The sequence below is a fragment of the Palaemon carinicauda genome, chromosome 39 (assembly GCF_036898095.1).
Source record: "Palaemon carinicauda isolate YSFRI2023 chromosome 39, ASM3689809v2, whole genome shotgun sequence".
Taxonomy (NCBI): Eukaryota; Metazoa; Arthropoda; class Malacostraca; order Decapoda; family Palaemonidae; genus Palaemon; species Palaemon carinicauda.
Window position 1 is genome coordinate 23,854,117 of NC_090763.1, and position 25,244 is coordinate 23,879,360.

Here is a 25,244-nt window from a genome sequence, read left to right on the forward strand (position 1 = left end):
ACCGGAGATTGGAGTAGTTATGCATCAGATGCGCGAAGAGATCTGAGAAGACCAGTTCCGCTTCGTCGAAATACTCTTCTCAGGCCTTGGTCCCAAGCCAGACTCCTTAGGAAGTCGGTTCTTCTTCATCCACCTCCCCCGTCGGTGACGAGTCACCCAGACGCCTCGAAGGAGGGATGGGGAGTTCACTCTTATCAGAAAAAGGCCCAAGGGTCTTGGTCCAGTCTATTCAAGACCTCTCACAGTCATTTTCGAGAGACTATGACAGTCCTTCTTTCCTTCAAGAAAGTCTCCCCGCATCGCTCGATCCACATTAGGTTGGTGCTGGACAGCGGGGGAGTTGTGAGATACTTGAATCGACAAGGATCAAGGTCGCCACCTCTCAACCAGGTGATGTTGGCCATCTTCCGATTTGGGGGAAGAAGAAATGGTACCTGTCAGTAGTTCACCTTTAAGGAGTCCGCAATGTGACAGCGGACGCTCTATCCAGGTTCACACCGATAGAGTCGGAATGGTCCCTAGACGCAGGACCATTCTCCTTCATTCTGAGTCAAGTCCCAGAACTGCGGCTAGACCTCTTTGCGACGAAAGACAACAAGAAGTTGCCCCTGTATGTGTCCCCGTACGAGGACCCCTTGGCGGAAGCAGTGGACGCGATGTCCCTCGACTGGAACAGACGGTTCAGGATTTATCTGTTCCCTCCTTACAACCTTCTGTTGAGGGTCCTCAACAAACTGAGATCATTTAAGGGAGTAGCGGCAGTAGTGGCCCACAAATGACCGAACAGTGTGGGGTTCCCTTTGGCATTGGAACTACGATTGGAGTTTCGTCCGCTACCAGATCCAGTTCTGACCCAGTGAGTCCAGAAGTCAATTGTCTGCGCTTCATCACAGAAAACCCGGACCCAGCAGCTCATGATTTCTTTCCTTAATCAGGTGAGAAAGTGTTTCGGGATGTCGAAAGCCAGCACGGACTTCCTAAAGGATTATAAGTGCAAACCTTTTATAAGGCAATATGAGTCATCTTGGAGAGAATGGGTAGCCCTTGTCAGACGAAGATTCCGCAGGAGATCACGACGGACTTCTGCTTGTCTTTCTTCATCCATCTCCATGGTTATGGATCGGTAACTAACACGATTTTATCATGTAGGCCTGCTTTGACAAGATCCATTCTATATGCCTTCCAGGTCGACCTCGCTAACGAGATCTCTTATAAAAGTTCCGAAAGCCTGCGCTAGGCTCAGACCTTTAGCACCTCCAAAGCCCAATTCATGGTCTTTAGAAAAGTTCTTCATGTTGCTTCACTGTTGAACAATAAGGAGTGTGCGTTAAAGGATTTGACCCATAAGTTATCCTCCTTTTTGCACTCGCGTCCGGGGCCAGGGTTAGTGAGATCATACCCCTCTCGAGAGAGGAAGGTCGTGTTCAGTCCCTGGATGGGTGAACTGAACCTATTTCCGGATCCTACGTTTCTCACCAAGAACGAGTTACCCACCATCAGGTGGGGTCCCTGAAGAATCTGCCCTCTGAAAGAAGATGCATCTCTATGTCCAGTAGAATGCCTAAAGGTCTATCTTCGTAGAACTTCAGACTTCAAGGATGGCCATCTGGCCAGGGGAGAAACGTCAGGCTCAAAATTTATTACTGAAATAACTCAGGGCGAAAATCACATATCTTATTCGCAGAGCGGATCCTGACTGTTCACCCACAGGTCACGATCCGAGGAAAGTTGCTTCATCCTTAAACTTCTTTAGTTGTAGGGATTTTGGACATCTTCGTTCGTACACTGGCTGGAAGTCTTCCAGAGTGTTCTTTCGTCACTATGCGAAGCAAGTGCAGCAACTAAGAGGTTCTGTGGTGGCAGTGGGTTGCGTCGTTAACCCTGCTGTTTAACTCTGCGAGGAACAGTAACTTAATTGGGACAATTAATTCCAGGGTGAGTATGTAGTCACATGTTGTACTACATACTATGTGAGGGTACTGGGTGACCCACGTTGACTGTTCCACTTTCAAAGGTGAACCCAGCATAAGTGCAAACATGCGTGCCGAGCGTTTCTAACGCTAATGTGACTAATTAGTAAAACAGACTTTTGACTTTGATACTTTGGTATCTTAAAAGTGGCTCCAATGTTTTTTCTTTCAGACAAACAAGTTGCTGTTTACTATCATACTTATGCTTAAAGTTTTAGTTATCCTCCTCTTATATATAGATATATATATATATATGAGTGTGGTTAACCTGTTTGTTTATTGTCTGTCAATAAACTGGTTCTTGAGAACCTTGCGTCTCCTTCACCTGTGAGCATTCATTCTATGTATATTTACCCGGGGATAATTCTAATAGAATGTTCCCTTATGCAAGCTAATATTGCATTGGTTTATGCTTCCCCTTAGCTGGAGGACTCCATCCCATAAAGGGATGGTGGCGGATTTACGAGTTTCCTCCTAAGCGGATATGAACCTTTGTCCAATACGTGTTTTGAGCGGAGGACTGGTCGATATTTCATATTGACACAGTGATTCTTTTCGAACTTCGCTTTACCCAGTATGGGGTGAGACCACTATACTCGCTTGCCTGGGGTTCATACTTAGATATATGTACTCTTCGAGACTTTCCCAGAGTCTAGTAAGACTCTTCCCTGTTGGGGGCAGGAAGCTCTATCATGGTTTATGATTAGTTGAAAAGATGTATGACGGTAACATCTTAGGTCTCTAGGTCGCGTCGACTGGGGGAAATATTTCCGAGGAGTACGGCACATTTTGAGAATCCACAGATACAGTAATGCTCTGGTATACTTCCATCAGGACGACATGGCTTGAGCCCAAAAAACGGATTTTGAGCGAAGCGAAAAATCTATTTTTGGGTAAGATGGCCATGTCGTCCTGATGGACCCGCCCTTCCCTTTCAATGAAAGGGCCGTAGGATCCCTCCCTACATACAGTATCTGTAGCACCTCGTGTTTCGCTACAAGGAATGCAGATGGCGCCAGAATCGGCGCAGGGCACGCTTACAAAACGGGAGAAGAGAGGGCCTTACGAACGGCTCTCCCCTTTTCTTTCTCGTTTTCGTTTTCTTGCCATTTGACCCCTACGAAGTGTTAACTCTATTCGGGGTATAGATTGCTATGAGGCGTGTCAAGAATACGTCCACTGATATTTACGATATCCCTAAGGTCTTTTTTAGGGATACTCGCTCCAGGAGTTAGAATTCTGGGTACCTTAAGGTAAATTCTCTGGGAATATCGCCGTAGTTGTAATATACCCTAGGAAGCTGCCTTTAAGGAACTTCCATCAGGACGACATGGCCATCTTACCCAAAAATAGATTTTTCGCTTCGCTCAAAATCCGTTTACTGTATATATATGGGTTATGGAAAAAATCCGCGAAGTGGTGAATCCGCGATGGTCGAACCGCGAAGTAGCGAGGGTTCACTGTATGTAATTAGTCATATTTTAATTATTATAGCTTAGGATAGTAAGCTAGAAAGGAATAGTGAAAGACACATACTTGTGTATCCCTCCCAACCAATTGCTGTAACCTCCCCCAATATTAAAAATAAAGAGTTTCCTTTATCAGGGCAACTCGAAAGAGAAGGGTTCTAACCCCTAGGGATAGAAGAAGTGTACACTGCCACTGACCCTTCTTATTATTTAATACTGTGGGATAAGTATTAACTGATTTCCAATCAGAGTATTGAAGAAATTCTATTCTTTCAATATAGGTTTGGTCTCAGCAAAAGCCTGCACAAGGATACACAAGATATTTTAGATATCAACTACTGTATAATAATACTATAGTTTTCTGTTTGCAGTATGTACTATATTGCAAATATACTGGCTACTGTATAATCATATACTGTAGTTCAGCCGGTGTGCTGCCGGCATGGCCAGCACCTGGCAGCACGGTCCGGCCGGTATGTCGCCGACTGGACTAGAAATTAGAAAAGACACATACTTGTGTATCCCACCCAGCCAATTGCTGTGACCTTCCCTTCCAATACTAAAACCATAGAGTTTCCTGATCAGGGAAGCTCAAAGACAAGGGTTCTAACCTTTAAGGATAGAAAGTGTAATACCACTGGCCCTTCTAAATTACTTAATATTGTAGGGTAAAATGTAAACTGATTTCTAATCAGAGTATTGAAGGAATTCTATCCTTTCAATATAGGATTGGTCTCAGCAAAAGACTGGGCAAGGATATCCAAGATATGTTGGAAAATCACTACTTGTATAATATATACAATAGTTTTCTATCTGCAGTATATACTGTACTGCAAATATACTGACTACTGTATAATCATATACTGTAGTTCAGCCGGCATAGCTAGTCCCTGACGGCACAGTCCGGCCGGCATACTAGCTGATAGAGAGAGAGAAAGCTTGGAGTGAAGGACTGCCTTATTACTGTGTATGTTTACACTAAATAAGGATGTTAAGTATATAACTTACTGCCTTTCCCCAGAAAGAAGGTTCAAATGGAAGGGGAGAATGCATCATTCAGGCTTCCATCCAACCACAAGTACCGTTGCCGGCATATGGCCGGCTGGTTAGTACCCGGCGGCACTGGTATAGTCGGCATGCCGCTGACTGAGTAAGTACCTGTCGGCGCCGGCCCGGTCGGCATGCTGCCGGTCGGGTTAGTACCCCGGTTACAGGACTTGTGGACGGCAGTCCAAGGGAGGACTGAAGAACCTTGATGACAGAAGGGTCTCCCACCGGCAGCCGTCATGGCTGGCACAGCCTTCCCGGATCCTTGTCCATTAGGGAAAGCTGAGTGACTAAACAGCTGCTATGTAGGAGCCCGGCCGGCCCCGCAGCCTGCCGGCGAGTGGCGAGATTGCGGGACAACGCCCATATCTAAAAGGCCAGAGAGGGGGCAGGGAAAGGGTCCTATATAAAGTGTAGAAGGCGGCGGCAATGTTGCCGCCCCCACTACACAAGGGAGAAACTCTGTTACAGTATCGGCGCCGTCCTAGGCGGCAGAAGAATGTCTATTCTTCAACCTAGGGTCTTCCGAAATAGTGTTAGGAAGGGCCGGCAGGTTTGCCGCCCCCTCTCAACAAGGGAGAAACATCGTTTCAGTGCCGGCGCCATCCTAGGCTGTAGAAGAATGTCTATTCTTCAGCCCAGGGTCTGCCATCATAGGACTAGTCTTCTAAACCGCAGGGAGAAGGTGGCGGCAACATACCGCCACCCCAGGTGCGGTTTAGGGAGGCTTAGCCTCCTATGCCGGCGGCTATAAGCCGGCAGGGGAGTGACTACTCACCCTGCCGCCGGCAAAAAGACTGAATACTTTGAGACTCTGTCAAAAACCAAAGCCGGACACTCGCCGGCAAAGGTGGGAGACAGAAAAACCCTAGCCTATTCAAGCCGGAGTAAACTAGTCTATGGCAAGACCAGAAAGGCGGCAATCAGAGGGAAAGAGGGATTACCCATAACTCTCCACAGGAGACAAGTATCAATTTATATAATTCTAGGAGATATACTATCTCCCTTAGAATCAATAAAATGATACACAAGGGTAAATGGGGAAATGTCTGAAAGTATACTATATCGCCTAGGTTAGGTAACCTAGGCAAGACAAGATCTCGGTTACCTAAATCACCGAAACTCTAACGTATACGATCGACAAAGAAAGAGGAAAATTATGCATACCATAAATATCTTTACAAGTATAATTATGTCTAAATAGCTTTCATAATTTATTAATGCATTTCAACCGGGAAAGTCGTTCTGCTAACTAAATAACATATGCCTAACGAACGACAGTGCCCATGGCGCCTCTGGTAACAGGCCTAGCTCCTAAGCACAATAAATTACTCTAATTTCACTGTGAAACAGGAGCTAAAATTATATACACTGTAAAGAATCAATACTCAACTTGCCAGAGGCGAAAGAAGCTGGAGATTGCATAATAATCCTCACAAAATCGATCGAAAAGGTTAGATCAACAGGGAACACCACCGTGCGAATTCGCTACAAAATTAGGAATAACCGCCATCTTGATACTCAATAGTAGTATGCGAAATAGGGTAACCTTGATAACGGCTCCCCTTCCAAAGATAGCTATGTGTCGTATCAAGATATACGTCCCCTGATTTATGCGATATCCTTAAGAGAAATTTTAAGGATATTTGTGCCAGGAGTTAGAATTCTGGAGACCTAAAGGTAAATTCTCTGGGAATATCACTGTAGTTCATATATCCCTTGGAAGCTACTATTAGGAACCTTCCTTCAGGACGACATGGCTTGAGGCCAAAAATTATTCTATTTTAATTTTTTATTACTTACCTTGTAGCTTGTTTATTTCCTTGTTTTCTTTCCTCACTGGGCTATTTTTCACTGTTGGAGCCCTTGGGCTTATAGCATCTTGCTTTTCCAAGTAGGGTTCTACTTTAGCTTGTAATAATAAAGGGATTTTGACGTAGGAAAAATCTATTTCTGGGCGAGGGACCTCGTAGGACTGGTTAAAGGCAGGGGAAGTGGCGGAGGCACCAGAAAGCTGGCTCTTAGGTAGCAGAACGGTGACATAGTCATCCGAAGGAGCCCGAGAGGTGGAAGGCTGTGCAGGGGCAACAGAAGATGGAGGAAGAGGCAGCCGGAAGTTGGATGAAGCACTCTGTTGTTGCCTGAACTGGGTGGAGGTATATGGTCTAAGCTTCTTCCTACCCCGGGCTTGATAATTTGCGGGGTCATACTTGCGTTTAGGGGTCAAACCCCAACGGGCTTTAAGGCTCTGATTAACCCTAGTGGCCTCCGCCAAGACTTCCTCTACGAGATCCTCGGGGAAGAGATTTGAACCCCAACAGGAGGACCGGATGAGTTTATTAGGTTCATGCCTAATCGTCGCCTCAGCTAGAACATGCTTGCGACATCTGCGTTTAGCAGTAGCAAAGTCATATAAGTCATAATATAACGACTGTAGCGTAGCCTTGTTGAGAGACTTAAAAATACTCTCCGTATCGTAAGTCAAGGCTATCGACTCCGTGGATGTGGCCAGGTTTAGAGTACGGCCCACACGTAGGCGGGAATCATATTCCTGTTTAATGAGAGATTCCGGGAGACGGGGAAGCTTCTCACTAAACAAGACTGAGGCACAGTCTGCTGCAAGCTTGCCGGAGGTAAAGGTGGTATGGACGTTGTCCCAACACTCAATACCTGAGGGAAAAAGGAGGGAGATTGGATCCACCTCTCGGATGGGAGGCAAGGGCTTCTCCTCTAGAGCATATTGAAAGGCAAGCTCTGCCACCTTATTGACGCATGGAGTCAAGGTGTTCTTGTCCATTAAGAACATCGTAAAGGAGCTTTTATGAGGCGTCAGCATGGTGTTAGTGCAGCCGATGTCATTCAAAAATCTGGCCCAAACAGATTGGGCTTGCTCCTTCGGGAAGATGACCGTCTCTTTGGGGACCTTGTCTAATCGGACTAAAGCTTCCTCGGTAAGTCTGGCATAACCATGAAATGGAAATGCCAGACCCGGAGGAAAGAATTCAAAGTCCTCTAGAGGGCGAGTGCCAAGGCCCTCCAGAGTCAACATTCCGTCTGAGAACGGGGAATGAAGAGCCATCCGCCAGGGGTTGTTCTTGGCAAACGGCGGGAGCTTAGAGGCATCCGGTATGAGAGAGCTTTGGACTCTCTCCGGAGCTCCTTGCTCTAAAGCCCCAATTCTCTGACCGAAGTTAGAGAACATCGTGTCCATCCTCGACTGCATCTCCGAAACCAACTTTTCCTGCATCTCCGACACGATGCGAAGCATAGCTGATTCGGAAAGGCCCGGGCTAGCAGCAGGAGGGGCGGAAGGAACTCCCGGGTCGTGAGACTTAGAGGAGGAACCAGAGGTCTTTGAAGACGGGTTCGTACCATGTTTAGAGCCATGAGAAGTCTTGTGAGGCTTGCGAGCTTTGGGTAAGGTCCTTGAAGTAGACTTATCCTTAGGGGGAACCGGGTATGAACGTTGAGACGAATCACGGTCCCCAGAAAATCCAAGAAAGGAAGAGCGATCAGAAGAAGAAGAAAGAGCGGGGCTGAGGATAGGAATCTCAGCGCCGGACACACCTGCCTCACTTACCACCCTACCTGTATCCGGCTCGTCTAGCAACATTGGTTCGACGTCCAGGTTCATGGAGGCAACATTGTCCTCCAGACCTCCGGGGGCGTCCGATGGATCTTGCTCTGGGTCGATGAGACCCGTTATAGTGGCATCAATGTGGGCAATGATGGGAGCTGCCACATGCCTAGCCACAGCAGCTGAAGACTTGGCGTTGGGGTAAACCATGGTGCAGTAGTCCTCAGATAGGACGTACGGCCGCTTAGACTTTACATTCCGGGCAAAACCACCAACCCACACCTTCAGTGTGGCCCGAGCCGCAGACTTTTGCTCCGGGGATGCCTGAAATAATAGTGGGAATTATAAAAGGGAAACTCCCAATGGTCCTTCAAGACCATAGATATCTTACTAATAGTAAATAAAATAAGAAGGCAATATAGCCAACGGGACTCACCGAGTCAGAACCAAGGGTAGTGATGAGGTCGAAGCAAATCACACAGTTATCCGGGTGCCATACCACAACGTCTTCCAGTTGAACCCCACAAGGGGCGTGAGATCGGCAGACGGAGTGGCCACAAGGCTGGTGCAGAACAGCTGCACAGGCCGGCGTCAGACAATGCACCATCTGTAAAAAGAATAGTATATGAGAAACTGTAATTCTCTTAATTAGGGGCGGGTCTGGAGGACCCGGGCCTAACATAGGTCTAACACAAGATTAGAGCCTAACTGTACTATTCTATAAGTGGCCTAACATAGGTCTAACACAAGAATAGAGTTTAACTGTACTATTCTTTTAAGTAGGGCCTAACATAGGTCTAACACAAGATTAGACTGTAAAAAATAAAATAAAATTTTTTTTTTTTTTTTTTTTTTTTTAGGGGCGGGTCCGGAGGACCCGGGCCTAACATAGGTCTAACGCAAGGTTAGAGCTTAACTATAATATTCTTACATAGGGGCGGGACCGGGGGTCCCGGGCCTAAACATAAGTCTAACTTGAAACTAAAGTATAGCCATCCATTCCGGTCAAGCCGGGAGCATAAAAAAGGATGCAAAAACAAGGAATTAAGACACATAGTGTCTGATTTCCCGGGGTGGGGTAGACCCCGGGCCGGGAAATAAAGGTATATTCAATACCAATTCCTTTAGGGACTCCGGGGTAGTGATCTGTCATATATAATCATCATAGGAAATGTTATAAAATAATAGGGGGGCGGAACTGTAACTAAGAACTGCCAATCGAACCCGGAGGGTTTCGTATAACATAAGCCAGAATGAAAAGTGAATATAAAATAGGGTACACCGGGATCCAACTCTGTAGACCGGTGGCCAACCAGACTAGACAGAGACTAAACCGCCGGGCCACCCGGAGGACAAAGTCCATAAACACTTAACTACCCCCTCTAAAAGGAGGGAAGGCAACGGTCCCTTAGTGGAGGGGGGAGAAGCCTAGCCTCCCACCTAGCTAGAGGGGGAGCGTGGGGGAGGATCACGTGATACGAGGCAGCAGGGCTACCAACTGACGATCCCCAACAGACAGATCAAACGGAGTAATGGCACAAATATTCATTATAATAATAATAAAAGCGTTAAATATATGAATAAACACATAGAAAATTTTTGGGCAAGGCATGCAACATAAATAATTAAATCGCAAAAGACACACCTGATGGCTAAAATAACATTGCCGCCTTAGCACGGTCGGCAGCCATAGCGATACGTAAATGATATCGGCCCAAAAATTGAACCACGAGGATTCTAAACGCTAAATAATGAATATTCACAATAACAAATAATATTTGATAATAAAAATAAAACACATAGTAACACCGCAAGTGAAAATTAAAAGCTCTCAAAAACAGGAGTACCAACTGTAGTGAAATCAAGCAAGATCGGTATGAACGAAGAGAATAAACTCCTATAATATAAATATTAAACGATCTAGGTTGCTCAAAACACAGTAAAACCCAGCTTGGTACTTAACTTGGACGGTGTCTCCTGGGAAACCGACGAAGAAGCCATAATTCACTAGAAAATATCCAAAAATCGAGAGCACTTGAAAAATGCGGGTTACTGCACAAGTCGTGCTAAACGGAGTTGAGTTCTGAGCGGATGCATTGTAGTAGTACCGAGTGAGGTTGAACGGCTCTCCTCTATTGGGGTTCTCTGTCGTGGATTAATCTAAATAGTGCGGGACCTCTGGAATATACGCCCAATTTTATACCGACACCAATAGGTGAGCGAGCTAGTTAACCTAGCACTCCTTTACATTTTTTCTCTGGTATATTTAGCAGTAAATTACCTAAGAATAAGTGCTTAAATGGAGCTTATTCACTGGGCGGCACAGGTTCGAGCCCAGAAATGATATTATTATTATTATTATCATTATTATTATTATTATTATTATTATTATTACTAGCCAAGATACACCCTAGTTGGAGTGCCCAAGGGCTCCAACAAGGAAAAATAGCTCATTGAGGAAAAGAAGTAAGGAAACAAATAAATGATATCAGAAGTAATGAAAAAATGAAAATAAAATGATTAAAAAAACGATAACATTAAAACAGATAATTAATATATAGACTAAAAAAGTCTTATGTCACCCTGTTCAAGATAACATTTGCTACAAGTTTGAACTTTTGAAGTTCTACTGATACAACTACCCAATTAGGAAGATCATTCCACAACTTCATCACAGCTGGAATAAAACTTCTAGAATACAGTGTAGTATTGAGGCTCATGATGGAGAAGGCCTGACAATTAGAATTAACTGCATGCTTAGTATTACGAAGAGGATGGAACTGTCCAGGAAGATCTGAATGTAAAGGAGGGTCAGAATTATGAAAAACCTTAAGCAACGTGCATAATGAACTAATTGAACGATGGTGCCAAGGATTAATATCTAGATCAGGAAAAAGAAATTTATTAGACCGTAAGTTTCTGTCTAACAAGTTAAGATGAGAATTAGCAGCTGAAGACCAGACAGGACAATAATACTCGAAACAAGATAGAATGAAAGAATTAAAACACTTCTTCAGAATAGATTGAGCACCAAAAATCCTTAAAGACTTTCTCAGTTAACCAATTTTTTGTGCAATTGAAGAAACAGACCTAATGTGTTTCTCAAAAGTAAATTTGCTGTTGAGAATCACACCTAAAATTTTAAGTCATACAAAGTTAAAGAAACATTGTCAATTCAGAGATCCAGATGTTGAGGAGCCACTGTCCTTACTTGAGTTTGTCAATGCAGAGATCCAGATGTTAAGGAGCCACTGTCCTTACTTGAGTTTTGTTAGGATTCAACTTCATACCCCATAATTTGCACCATGCACTAATTTTAGCTGGATCTCTATTAAGGGATTCAGCAACCCCAGGTCTACATTCAGGCAATGGAATTGATGCAAAGAGAGTAGCATCATCTGCATATGCAACAAGCTTGTTTTCTAGACCAAACCACATGTCATGTGTATATAGTATGAAAAGTATTGGGCCAAGAACACTACCCTGTGAAACACCAGATATCACATTCCTATACTCACTTTTGTGCCCATCAACAACTCTTTGAGATCTATTACTTAAAAAATTCAATAATAATGCTAAGTAACAATCCACCCACTACCAACTATTTGAGTTTGAAAACATTGGCCTTATGATTAACACGGTCATTATTATTTTGATGTGCTAAGAGGTAAATTTGATTAAGGTTTTATTTCCATCACTATTCTGTACGATTAATTTGTAAACAAACAGATATGGCATGGAAAGGAATTAATCGGTGACAATTTTGTATGTTTTTTTTTTTTTTTTTGCAAAATAGGATTATGAAAAGGAGCAAAAAAAATGTGAACAATAAATGATTACAGGTACAATTTTTTTATCAGAAGTAGTCTTTTAATTCCATCATGATAAAACTGGAACAGACTTTTACACCACAACTACCATTTTCACAAAGGCTGTTACAGTATTAGTAATACTGCATGGTCACAAATTTTACACATTTATTTTTATTTTCACAATTAAATAATTCGGTTTACAATAACGTACAGTAGTACCTCGGTTTACTGGTATTTTTCAATACTAGTAAATCATTATACTATAAAAGCATGGAAATTCAAATGGATTTACAAGCATTGTTGTGGTCTGTAAGCATAAATTTCTCTCCATATCCATATGGGCATTTTTTTGTGGGCAAATACTAACGAGAATAGCACGTGATGTGAGGAAATCCGTCACACAGTACCCATACATCACCTACAGGGTGTTTACAGGCATTTTACTCCATTCTGTTATGCATTTGTGAAACCCAAACTACTGCTCTGTAAATGTTTTAGTGTGCAGACTGATCTGTAAGTGTAGTGGAGTTGCCTACAGACTAATTAGTATGATTGGTGGCATACCATACAAAGAAATGCCATACCTCTAGCCTACATAAATATTGTACAGTAGTAAGTATGCTGTCTAAAAGTATTGACAGTAATCTGATTGTTCCTCATGTTATTACACCAAATCAACTGACATTAATGATACCAAGAGAAAGTTTCTAGCTTACCTGTTATAATGCTACTTCATTTACCATGAAAATATTTAGTCATGATTTGACTTATATATATATATATATATATATATATATATATATATATATATATATATATATATATATATATATACTGTATATATGTGTGTGTGTATATGTATATAAAAGGTAGGGTTGCAGAATGAGTAAGAAGTTCCGCCATTGGTCATTGAATCTTGTACTAATTATGTACATAAGATGAAATTTTATTCATTTACCATAAGGCAATAAAACACGATCACAGTTAGGTGGGAAGATCTGGTGGCAAGAACCTTTACTTTTTACTTGTGTGCCAGGGTACAAGGATAACCCCTGGGTTTTAGTATGACAGGTTAAATTTGTTTAAACTGAAGTAACATGTTAATAGCAGCCCATTGTATAGATGCTCTGGTTTTATTGAGTAAATACATACTGTAGACCTATTTGTAATGAGGAAATTATGAAAACTATAAAATACAAAAGGTATAAAAAAAGGTGCAAGAACAACACAATACTTCTCATATTACACTTGTAAAAGAATTTATGGAAAATCTTAATCAGGATCAAGGGTTTAAGTAGTTGATAATTTGGATTAAAGTATGGAGAGCATTCACAACTTTTTTTTCATAAAAAAAAAATGCTAAATATAACACAAGTACAGTAAGAATTGAGTCAGTAAGTCTCATTTGAATTTTAATCTATAAACAATCAAAATTGTGACTGAGTATCAGAGGTTTAATGTGACACCTAAGATGTTTTAAATAATTGGAATTTTTTATATAATTTAATATTCTTTTGTCTAATTGTACATGAAATGATAGAGTATATCTTGTTACTACAGAGAAAAATGATTTAATGAAGAACAGTGGATATCAAAGTTTGCGACTGGCAACAGAACTTTTTCCAGCTCTCCTGGCTGTCAGTGGAGCCAAAAACATATCTCCGTTTTGGTCATCCTTGTTCTACTTCAGTCTTCTGTTGTTTGGAATTGCTCAACAGGTTTGTGTAATGTTGCTGTATATTTAACATCTTAAAGTGAAATGAATTGTACAAGGTTCATAGTTTTTTCAGTAAATGATTCCTAAAGATATAATAAGTGAATAATGAATTGGACTAAATGACACAGACATGAAAGTGAAGTAGTTAAGATTATTGTCTTACAAATGATTAATTTTAACATATCTTTTTCAATATTACTTTGAGGAAAGAAGAGATAAGCAAGATATAACATTGATTAAAGAATAATACCTAGCAATTACAGTAGTACTCACTCATAAGATGAAAAGCAGACCTAGATTTAGCACCAGGTGTGCTAAACTTTACCTGTGGTATTGACAAATTCTACTTCATATACGTTGTATATTTTTATGAAACTCCCTTGATATTCTTATGACTTCTGGTCAAAGTCTTGTCAATATCTAGCCAAAAATAAATATTTCCCGAGTCACCCTGCCATCTGGTGGTTGATGGCATCGTAGTCAATGACATGACCATTCACTTCTTGGTTTTCTGTTCATCTTGTCACTGGTGTCTAATACGATGTGTTTTTTGGGCTCAAGCCATGGCGTCCTGATGGAAGGTTCCTTTTTGGTAGCTTCCTTGGGTATAAGACTACTAAGATATTCCCAGAGAATTTAACCACAGGTTATCACAGAATTCTAACTTCTGGAGCGAGTATCTCAAAGGTTTCCCCTTAAGACATCGTAATACAACAGGGGACGCGCATGTCTGAACGCGCCACATAGCTATCTTCACCCCGAACAGAGTTAATGCTTCGGTGTGTAAGGACTGAGAATAGCTGGGAGCCGTTCCACAGCTAATCTCACTCGTGGCTACTACTGATACTCGAGACGTAAACAAACGGACGCCATTGCTCTAATGACGTCACGCCCGTCTTCATCCTGAAGCCAGTTGCTGCCTATCACCATGATACAGTAGCACAGGGTGGGAACAAAACTGGACGAAGTAGTAGGGAGGGTCCATCAGGACGCCATGGCTATCTCACCCAAAAATAGATTTTTCGCTTCGCTCAAAATCCGTTTTTTGGGCTCAAGCCATGGCGTCCTGATGGAAGAGTACCAGAGAATCAATGTATCGTGGTAGATTTTCCCCCAGTATTAAGTGCCTAGGCATTGACAAAACAGCAAAGTAATCTTAGATAAAGAACCATAGGGACGAAGTATCCTGCCCCCCTTGGCAGTGAAGTTCCCATGGGCTATGCCGACGTCAAAGTGGTATTGAAGGGCTATTCATCCTGAGAGAAGAACTTGAAGAACTTAGAGATGAAGCGGAATGTTTGGTATTTGTATAGGAACATTCTGAAATTAGACCAGTGGTGGTTGGGCACTGTGTATAGAGTTCATCTCTTGGTTATCAGAAGTAAGTATTCGTGTAGGAACCTTACTTAGTCAGGGTGAATATAATTTAGGATTAAACATCTTAAATTCTTCATAACCATAAGAAAGGAGGAATAAATAAAACTATGACAGGTATGTATTTCATAGTAAGTAGGAGCTGATAGAGACGCATAAGTAATAAAATAGAAATTTTATTTCACAATGCAGAAATTAAATAATTTACAGCAAAAGTAAAGTTCATTTACAGTAATAATAATGTACATAGAAATAAAGGCTTGCTCTTGAATCTGAAAAGGAATTTCAGGATATTAGTAGGTACTCGTTCTCGAGGAACGCAAGTCTTTAAATAAAACACATCATACTCAAGGCATGCGGCACTTGTGTGACACTATGACATTTCACCTGGGATAAGAACAGTTATAAAAGCACTAAGTGTTTTTAGACATCACTATGAATCGCTCGAGGGTCAACATAGGCACCCGAAGAGTTAGAGTCCCAAGTAACTCACTGTTCTACGCAGAGTTAGGTGCAGGTTTCATAACACTACCTGCGGCTACCACAAAATGTTTGACTTCGTGCACTTGTTTCGCATAATGTTTAAAGAAAACTCGCGAGGACTTCCAGCCCGTGAAGTTTTTAAGGCTTTCAAAGTCCATGCTCTGAAAGAAATTCAGAGAAGATGCCACTTTTCTAGGATCATGACCAGCAGGTGTACTGTTCGGATCCGCTCTGCGAATGAAGTAGGTGATTTTCGCTCTTAATTGTTTCAGTGACAGGTCGCTGCCCGATGTTTCTCCTTTGAAGAGTTGGCCTCCACCAAAGTTCGAAGTTCTGCGAAGATAGACCTTGAGGCTCTCTACTGGACATATAGAGACATCCTCCTTCAGGGGGCATATTCTCCAAGGGCCCCATCTTTTGGTGGGTAATTCATTTTTAGCGAGAAACGTCGGATCAGGGGAGAGGGTCACTTCTCCTGAATCGGTAAACAGGATGTGTCCTTCTTCTCTTGATAATGCCACTATTTCGCTGACTCGAGCTCCCGAAGCGAGAGCAAATAAAAATATAACTTTCTGAGTCAGATCCTTGAGGGGGCATGAATCATTGTCCAAGTTGGAGGCGAAATGGAGTACCTTGTCTAGTGACCAGGAGATCGGTTTCGGTGGGGGTGCTGGACGTAGGCGAGCACATGCTTTTGGTAGTTTGTTGAAGATGTTGTTGGACAGATCAATTTGGAAAGCATATAGAATTGGTCTAGCCAAGGCCGATTTGCAGGTTGAAATCGTATTGGCTGCTAATCCTTGTCCATGAAGGTGAATAAAGAAGGACATACAGAAATCAATTGTGATTTCTTTAGGATTTTTTGCCTTGACAAAGGAGACCCATTTCCTCCAGGATGATTCATATTGCCGTCTCGTGGATTCGGTCTTGTATTCCTCTAGGAAGTCTAGACTTTTCTTCGAGATCCCAAACCTCCTCTTTGCGGCAAGGGAGAGAAAATCATGAGATGAAGGTCCTTGATTTTCGATGATGAAGCGAAGACAGTCGACTTCTGTACTTGTTGAGAGAGAACTGGGCCCGGGAGAGGGATCAGCTTGGGCTGCAGCTCCAGGACCAGGGGGTACCAGTTGCTCCGGGGCCACTTGGGAGCCACTAGGGCCGCTGTCCCTTTGAAGGTTCTCAGTTTGGAGAGGACTTTCAACAGAAGGTTGGTGGGAGGGAACAGGTAGATCTTGGACCATCTGTTCCAGTCCAGTGACATGGCGTCCACTGCTTCTGCTTTGGGGTCCTCGTACGGGGCTACGTACAGAGGAAGTTGATTGTTGTCGCTCGTTGCAAAGAGATCTATCTGAAGTTCTGGGACTTGGTGAGAGATGAAGGAGAACGATCTTGCGTCTAGAGACCATTCCGACTCTATCGGGTTTGTCCGAGATAGAGCATCCGCTGTCACATTGCGGAATCCTTGTAGGTGAACTGCAGACAGGTGCCACTTCTTCTTCTCCGCCAGACGGAAGATTGGGAGAAGCACCTGATTTATCTGGGGCGATCTTGAGCCTTGGCGATTGAGACAACGAACTACCACCGAGTTGTCTAGGGTTAGACGGATGTGGATCGAGGGCGGCGGGGATAACTTCTTCAGAGTTAGAAGGACCGCCATGGCCTCCAAGATGTTTATGTGGAACGTCTTGAATAGTGGAGACCAGGTACCTTGAACCTGTTTCTGGTGGGAGTGACCTCCCCAACCTTCCAGTGAGGCATCCGTGTGGATGTTGAGTGATGGAGGAGGGTGTTGGAGAGGAATGGACCTTTTCAGGGCCTTTTCTTCCGACCACGGCTTTAGGAGGCGTCGCAGTCTGTTTGGAAGCCGTCTCTTGAGGTCTCTTCGAGCGATGGATGCCGAGCGTCTCCAGACTCCCGCGGCATCCTTTAGCTGTGCACGAAGCACTGGGTTTGTCACTGAGGCGAATTGTAGAGAGCCTAGAACTCGTTCCTGCTGTCGTCTTGAAATGCGTTTGGATTTCAGTAGTCGCTTGACAGACCCTGCTATTTCCTTCCTTTTCTTCTGGGGGATGGAAAGGCGGTGTGACTGAAGATTCCAGTGGATTCCCAACCACTGAAACTTCTGAGCTGGAGAGAGGCGAGATTTTTTCTCGTTGATCTTGAATCCCAGGTGTTCTAGGTACTGGGTAACTTCGTTGCAAGACTTTGCACACTCTTCGGGCGATGGAGCCCAGACTAGCCAGTCGTCGAGGTAGGCCATCACCTGGACGTTTCTTAGGCGGAGCTGTTGTACTATGGCATCCGCCAGTTTTGTGAAGATCCGAGGGGCCACATTGAGGCCGAAGGGCATGGCCCGGAAGGCGTAGCTTTTCCTTTGGAGTCGAAATCCTAGGTAGGAGGAAGCGTGATGGTTCATTGGAATGTGCCAGTAGGCATCCGCCAGGTCTATAGAGACCGTGTAGGAACCTTGAGGCAGAAGGGTCCTTATTTGTTGAAGCGTCAGCATCTTGAATTTGTTGTTCTCTATGAACTTGTTGAGGGGGGATAAGTCCAGAATGACTCTGAGTTTGTCTGAGTCCTTCTTGGGAACACAAAACAGTCTCCCTTGGAACCTGGTGGACTTTACCTTCCTTATCACCTTCTTGTTCAAGAGGTCTAGAACATATTCTTCCAGAAGGGGGGTTGATTGTTGGAAGAATTGCTGGAAGATTGGGGGTGGTTGAGTCCAACTCCAGCCTAGACCCTTCTTGACGATGCTGTGTGCCCAGGGATCGAAGGTCCAACGATCCTGGAATTGGCGGAGTCTTCCTCCCACCGGAAGCACTTCATTGCTTCTGGTGTCCCGAGGACTTGCTGCCTCGGCCGCTAGCTCCCTTTCCTCCTCTACCTCTGGAGGGACGGCGAGATGCGTCTTTGCTTGCACCCCTGAATGAGCCTCTACCTTTGGCATGAAAGGTAGTTGATGGTTGCTCAAAGGCAGGGGTGAAGACCGGTGACTGTGACAACACCGGTTGGGGGACCAATTGAAAGGTCTGTTGTGGTTCGGCAACCACTTGGGAGGTAGCGGGTCCCGGAAACTGACGTCTTTGCTGACGTTGCTGGGGTTTTGACTTTTGGGGTTTCCTCTTAGGCTGAGGTCCGTCGTCCTGAGAGGGTTTCCTTTTCCTGGACATGCCCCACTTGTGGAGAAGGTTCCTATTCTCCGTGGCGGCTCTGTCAGTGATTTCCTTCACAAGGTCAGAAGGAAACAGGTGCTTTCCCCAGATGTTGGAGGAAATCAGCCTCCGGGGTTCGTGTTTCACGGTGGCACCGGCAAACACGAATTCACGACAGGCTCTTCGAGCCTTTATGAAGTGGTACAAGTCCTTCATTACCGTCAGTAAGTGGGATTTGGAGAGTACCATGTAGTGATCTGGTACTCTAGTGTCACAGGCCATAACTTCCAGTTGGACTTGATGAGAAAGAGATGCCGCAAGCCTCTCCTTCGTGTCTTGTCCCGGCGAAGGAGGTGATCGTTGAGCTTAGGGAGGTCTTCATTAAACTGACGTCCGGCGACGTCAGGATCGAGCCTTCCCACGACGAAAGTATGTTGAACATCTTTCCAGTGTCGAGCGTCAGGGGGGGTCACGATGGAGAAGGGTCTGCACTCCTCCAGTGCAGGGCAGGGTTTCCCTTCTTCCGCCGCTTTAAGGCATGCAGCTAAGGCCTTTTCCAAGAATGGAAGAACCGCAGTATCAGGTGCAACGTAAGTAGGGTGCTTCTTGCTCAATGCCGGAAGCTTAGAGCAGGTAAAGCCTCTACTCTTGAATGCGGAGGCTAGCATAGCCTGGGCCTTTGCGAGATCGAACACTATCTCTTCCTTAGGTTCGGTCTCTTCCTTCGAGGCAGGTTCGGAACGAAGCCGGACGTAACAGTCCGGGTAGGCCTCAAAGCTTGGGAAGAACTCCACATCTTCCAAAGGGACCGTGCCGATCTTATCACTGACAAAGATCCTGCCGGTCGCAATAACCATATGCTCTGCATACCTCCACGGGTTGGCATGAGAGCAAGCGGGGAGATCCTTGACCGAAATCTTCTTCGGCTCTCTGGATCCTATCATCGACCTGATGGACTCCTGGTTCTCCTTCAGCCTGTCGTCCATGACGGCTCTAATCAGCCGGATCAGTTCTTGAGTGGAAGAAGGAGGATCCGGAGTCGAGGAGGTAGACGGAATAGACATTTCCGTCGGTGTAGGAGTAGGAGGGGGGATGGACGAGGGAGCAGCTTCTTGCTCCGACTCGGTGTATTCCACCTTGTCTTCGTCATCTTCGGCTCCTTGAGCCATAAGCGTTTTCTCCGTGTCTTCCGAGACATCCGAAATCTGTTCGTCATCTTCGGAATCCAAACGACACTCGTGCATGGACTGAGCCATGACTACATCAGGTTCCACCGTAATTTGGACAGTGGGGATCACGTCTTTGGGTACCACTGAGTCAGGGGAGGCCTTAGGGAACAATAGTGACCTCAGTTCTTCGGTGGCCAGGTACGGTCCGGTAGCATTTTTCTGGAAGCCACGCACCCACTTGCGCAGCTTTTCACGAGAAATGTCTCTAACCTCCGCTGAAGGAGGATTATGGAAGGCCTCAACTAGGTGAGCCTGGCAGACCGTACAATCCAGTGGATTCCAAAACTTCAAATCCCCTTTCTTGTCTGCACAAGGGGCGTGAGTCCTGCAAGCCGTATGCCCGTAAAACTGCGGGCGTTTCACAGCGCAGAAGGCGAAATCACACTTCATCTGCTCCTCCTGTGGAAGAAAGAGAAAATGAGTATGGGGGAGTCATAAGAATGGCTCTTAAACTAAGTTAATATTAATCATTAATTTTAACTTAATGAAGGTGTGATGCATAGAGAATGAAAATAGTAAAGGAGAACATGCTCCATGCATCTCGCCCGGCTGGTTACCATAAGCTTGGTCCCTGGATAATCCGAGTGGCCGAGGGCACTGGATATAGTTCCCTAGAATTCCAAGTATTTTGGAATTCCATGGAAAAAACCAAGGACAAGATTGGGACCGAATTCATTCGGTTCCCAGTTAAGGGCCAGAAGGCCTCATTTAAAAGGTAACTGCTTCTGGCAACCAGCCGCGCTAAGATGCACATAGCATGCTGGAATTAGAAGAATGCAAAGAGACAGCATGATCACTAATAGAGCAGTACTAGGTACTGATCTTAATAGCAGAAGCAGCTTATCTGTTTGCGATATAGGGCTATCATAGTCTTATGATAGCTACAGTAAGGGGGTGCAAGTATTCTTGACGCCTCCGGGGCATCCGGCAAGCCGCCGGCATGCCGGAGCTCGCTCCAGCATAGATTCTGGCATTAGGACAGACAATGTTCAAAGTCAGTCAAATACCAGGATGGCGGCCGCCGGCGGCACGCCGGCAGGGAGCGGCGGCTCCGGCAGTCGGAGGATGCCAGGTTGGTGACTGGGATAAGGATGGTAAAGGCTGTACCGGGTTGCCGGCAGTATATGCCGGCACTCCGGCGGTCGACCGGCAAGCGGACGACAAGCTAGGAGGAGGAGAGCCGCCGGTAGTAGCCGGCGGCAGCCGGCAGTCCCTCGGTACATGGGGGGCTGGCGGCAAGGTTAGGGAGAGTCACCAAATAGGAGGCAGGTATTGCCGACAGTAGAGGCGGCAAGAGACCGGCACCCGGATAGGGAGAGAGACAGGGGGGAGGGGGGAAGGGATGTAGGAAGTACCATCAGGATTCCAGACATCCCTCCCCCTCCCTGAGGGGGTGTACCCATGATAGAGGCAGGCTCTAACATCCGTGAGCAGGGGTCACTAGGGACCGGGAGCAAGGTAGCCCAAGGGAGGGCTAGGGTACACCCAAAGGGGGGGGAGACTCCCATATGCAGAACTATACTAGTAACTAACCTTATAGGACACTATGAAGGTATGTGTACCAGAGCGGACTGCACAAGGAAGCTCGGGTAGCCCTACTATTCCACCCTAAGGAGGAGTTGTAGGACAGGGGACAGATGGGTATAAACTAACCTAAGCATAGGCTAGGCTATACAAGAGATAGGTGGGGAGGGAGAAGAGAGAAGTCTTCCCAGGAAGGGTTTCTGTACCAGAGCGGCCACTAAGGAAAGGGAGGACACTCCCTAACCTAAGATCAGGCAGATCAGCTAAAACGGTGCAAGAGTACAGTTTCAGCATGGAACAGAGAAACCTTCCTAACCTAACCTAGAACAGGGCTAAGAGTCCTGAACTAGGAAAGGAAGAAGACATATCGCTATCGCAGGAAAGTCATAGACTATCCTAGCCATAGAGGTAGGCTAGCCTAACCTCACTCTCGGACGCAACCCTAAAGGGGGTTCATTCCTTTAGGGAGGACAGAGAGGCGATATATACTCTATTAGACACTTAATCCCTTTACTCAGAAAAGGAATCAAGGCTAAATAGAGGGAATGCCAAGGCAGGGGATGAAGGAAGCATATAGGGGTCCTAACATTAGGTTAGGCTAGAAAGAGTCACTGACTAGCCTATCCCCTATATGGTCCCTGAAGGCGAAAACATTTGCATCACTGTCAAAAGTATTGTAAAATAATGCCACTATCTTCATAACTTAGTCTAGGATCACTAATAAATCATGCATGAACACTTGTATGTAGGCTCCTGGCCTGGGGGCTATAGTAGCCGACTGGTATGAGGTCAATCGATGACCGATAAAAAAGCGTCTAAACACGATATAAAAGTTCCTAGCTATGAAGACTAAATAAACTAATGTATTCGATTAGTATATAATGCCGGAAACGTTGTTGTGGCTAACTAAATAAGACATGCATAACAACAACGACGCCATAAAATGGCGGGTCCGGTAGAGGCACAGCTCTGCCACAAAACAGCAATTATCTCGAAAAGTAATATTTACTTTACGGCCAGAGCTTAATTAAACAATACTGGAACCTTGTACTCAACTTTCCAGAAGAAGGCGAGGCTGAAGGTAACGACATAGCGAAGATGCAAAACGATAAAGTTAACACAGGGAAAATCCGTCTAAGTAGGGCAGCTACTAAACAAAGGATGAAGACGGGCGTGACGTCATTAGAGCAATGGCGTCCGTTTGTTTACGTCTCGAGTATCAGTAGTAGCCACGAGTGAGATTAGCTGTGGAACGGCTCCCAGCTATTCTCAGTCCTTACACACCGAAGCATTAACTCTGTTCGGGGTGAAGATAGCTATGTGGCGCGTTCAGACATGCGCGTCCCCTGTTGTATTACGATGTCTTAAGGGGAAACCTTTGAGATACTCGCTCCAGAAGTTAGAATTCTGTGATAACCTGTGGTTAAATTCTCTGGGAATATCTTAGTAGTCTTATACCCAAGGAAGCTACCAAAAAGGAACCTTCCATCAGGACGCCATGGCTATCTCACCCAAAAATAGATTTTTCGCTTCGCTCAAAATCCGTTTATTTTGCCCTTCATTACAAATTGAATTTTGGTAGTTCGTTTTGAACTAATAAATCCCAATGCAATTCAAATTTTTCTGGCTTTGTGTAACGTAAACATATGACAGCTGCAGTGTTGTGTTAATGTATATGGAGGAATGTTATTTACTCAAATTCTCTCTTGTGGTGGAGTTATGTCAGCTGTTAGTTGACTGCTCTGATTAGAAATTAGCAATTTAAAGTAATATATCGTGTAGTAACACCTTTTTGTGCTGTTTTCGAAATGAAAAGCCAGACGTCAATGGTCGTGTCATCAATCGCAAAATAGTGCGGTGGTTCCCAGAGGGTGAGGAGGCATTTTGTAGGGGGGGAAAGAATGGGAAACTTTTATATTTGTGTAGATTTCGACACTGCTTCGAGTAGAAGCAATATGAACATCAGGCTAGTATACTTCATTTTGTTATAAAATAATGTTGTATCCAGAACTTTAGTACTGTATTGAGAAACTGGGTTAAAATATTTTTTATTGTTTTTAGTTAACAAGATACATGCTAGTATATAAATTACATGATATTGCACTGGTAATATTGTGATTGGAATACCTAATATAAAAAATACCGATGAAAGAAAGATTTTTGACATTCAAGGAACTTCGTCATGTGAGTATTGTAATTCACAATTCCTTGGTTTTCAGCTTGCAGTGTGGCGTACTGTGGTCGAAGCTGTGATACGGATTAATCATGAAAGACTACAGTCTTGGGAGATATGCATAACTTTCCTCTGCTGTTTGTTTGGCTTCTCAGCAGCATTGCCAATGGCAACAGGGGTAAAATAATGCTTTCAATTAAAGGCTTGGTTCTTTGATCTCAAGATTGCTTTTTTATAATACTGTGAAATGATAAAATTTTGTGAATTAATTTATAGTCTTGGAAACCAGTATTGATAATAATGATATTAACATCAATATAATAATTTTTGTACATTATATAGCATATTATAGAAACTTCATATGATTTTTGTGTGTGGAATACACACATGAAGTCAATATTTTGTAATTTACTCTAAAATAATACAATTTACTTTCCTCCTTTCAGGCTGGCATTCACATTCTTTACTTCCTAGATTATGTTATGAGTTGTGGCTGGTGGCTCATGATTATTCAATTAGTTCAGGTAATGTTTGGTCTTTATCACTTCCATGTAATAAGAGCTTGTTATTATTACATCTTGTTTTTATTGTTATACAGTACTAATAAAGGGATTTTGACGTAGGAAAAATCTATTTCTGGGCGAAGGACCTGTGCCGCCCAGTGAATAAGCTCCATTTAGCACTTATTCTTAGGTAATTTACTGCTAAATATACCAGAGAAAAAATGTAAAGGAGTGCTAGGTTAACTAGCTCGCTCACCTATTGGTGTCGGTATAAAATTGGGCGTATAATCCAGAGGTCCCGCACTATTTAGATTCATCCACGACAGAAACCCCAATAGAGGAGAGCCGTTCAACCTCACTCGGTACTACTAACAATGCATCCGCTCAGAACCCAACTCCTTAGCACCCAAAGTTTGGGGACTCCAAGGGAGAGGAGCTGGGAGGGTTCACTGGGCGGCACAGGTCCTTCGCCCAGAAATAGATTTTTCCTACGTCAAAATCCCTTTTCTGGGCTCGAACCTGTGCCGCCCAGTGAATCTATACAAGAGAAAATGTCACCAAACTTGCAAAATAAAGGAAAAAACATAAGCGTAAGGGAAATACAGGATGCTTTTAATCAGAGATGAGTACCAAAAACAATTATAAGGGTATCTTAAATATGAACATAAATCCAATAAGGTAGGTATAATAATGCCGTGAGTGATAATATATACAGATACTCAGGAGTATAAAAATTTACAAATATAATAACAGTATTCAGGTGCGAGACCAACGAATACAATAGGGTATAAATGAGGCAGGTAAGAGGGAGAGATAAAGAGACAAGGCATTAACCTGTGAGTTACCTGGGAGTAACTATGCTCCCTGCGGCTACTGTAGAAAATTTTAGGGCTTCCAAATGTTTAAGGTAGTGTTTCTTGAACACTGACGGTGATTTCCACCCTGTATACCTGGAAAGGTCTGTAAAATTCATGTGGTGAAAGAAGTTCACCGAGGTAGCAACCGCCCTGATATCATGTGCAAGAGGAAAAGAGTCAGGGTTAGCTTGTTTAATAAAATACAAAATTTGTTGCCTGATCCCTTTAATAGTAATGGTACCGCCTTGTTCTCTAACGAATAGAGGCCCCGAGGAGTTAGAGGAGGTCCGGGATAAATAAGACCTAAGAGTAGTAACAGGGCACAGAGACGGATCTTGCGTGAGGGGAACAATT

General features: G+C 44.1%; 1 protein-coding gene across 1 annotated transcript in view; it reads left to right on the forward strand.

Moving 5' to 3' along the window:
* Positions 1-25,244, forward strand: part of bdg (bedraggled) — a 259,189-nt gene that overhangs the window by 209,456 nt on the left and 24,489 nt on the right. The window contains 3 exon segments of the mRNA XM_068362701.1: positions 13,436-13,593; positions 23,577-23,708; positions 23,977-24,054. Coding sequence (XP_068218802.1) covers positions 13,436-13,593; positions 23,577-23,708; positions 23,977-24,054 — 368 coding nt within the window.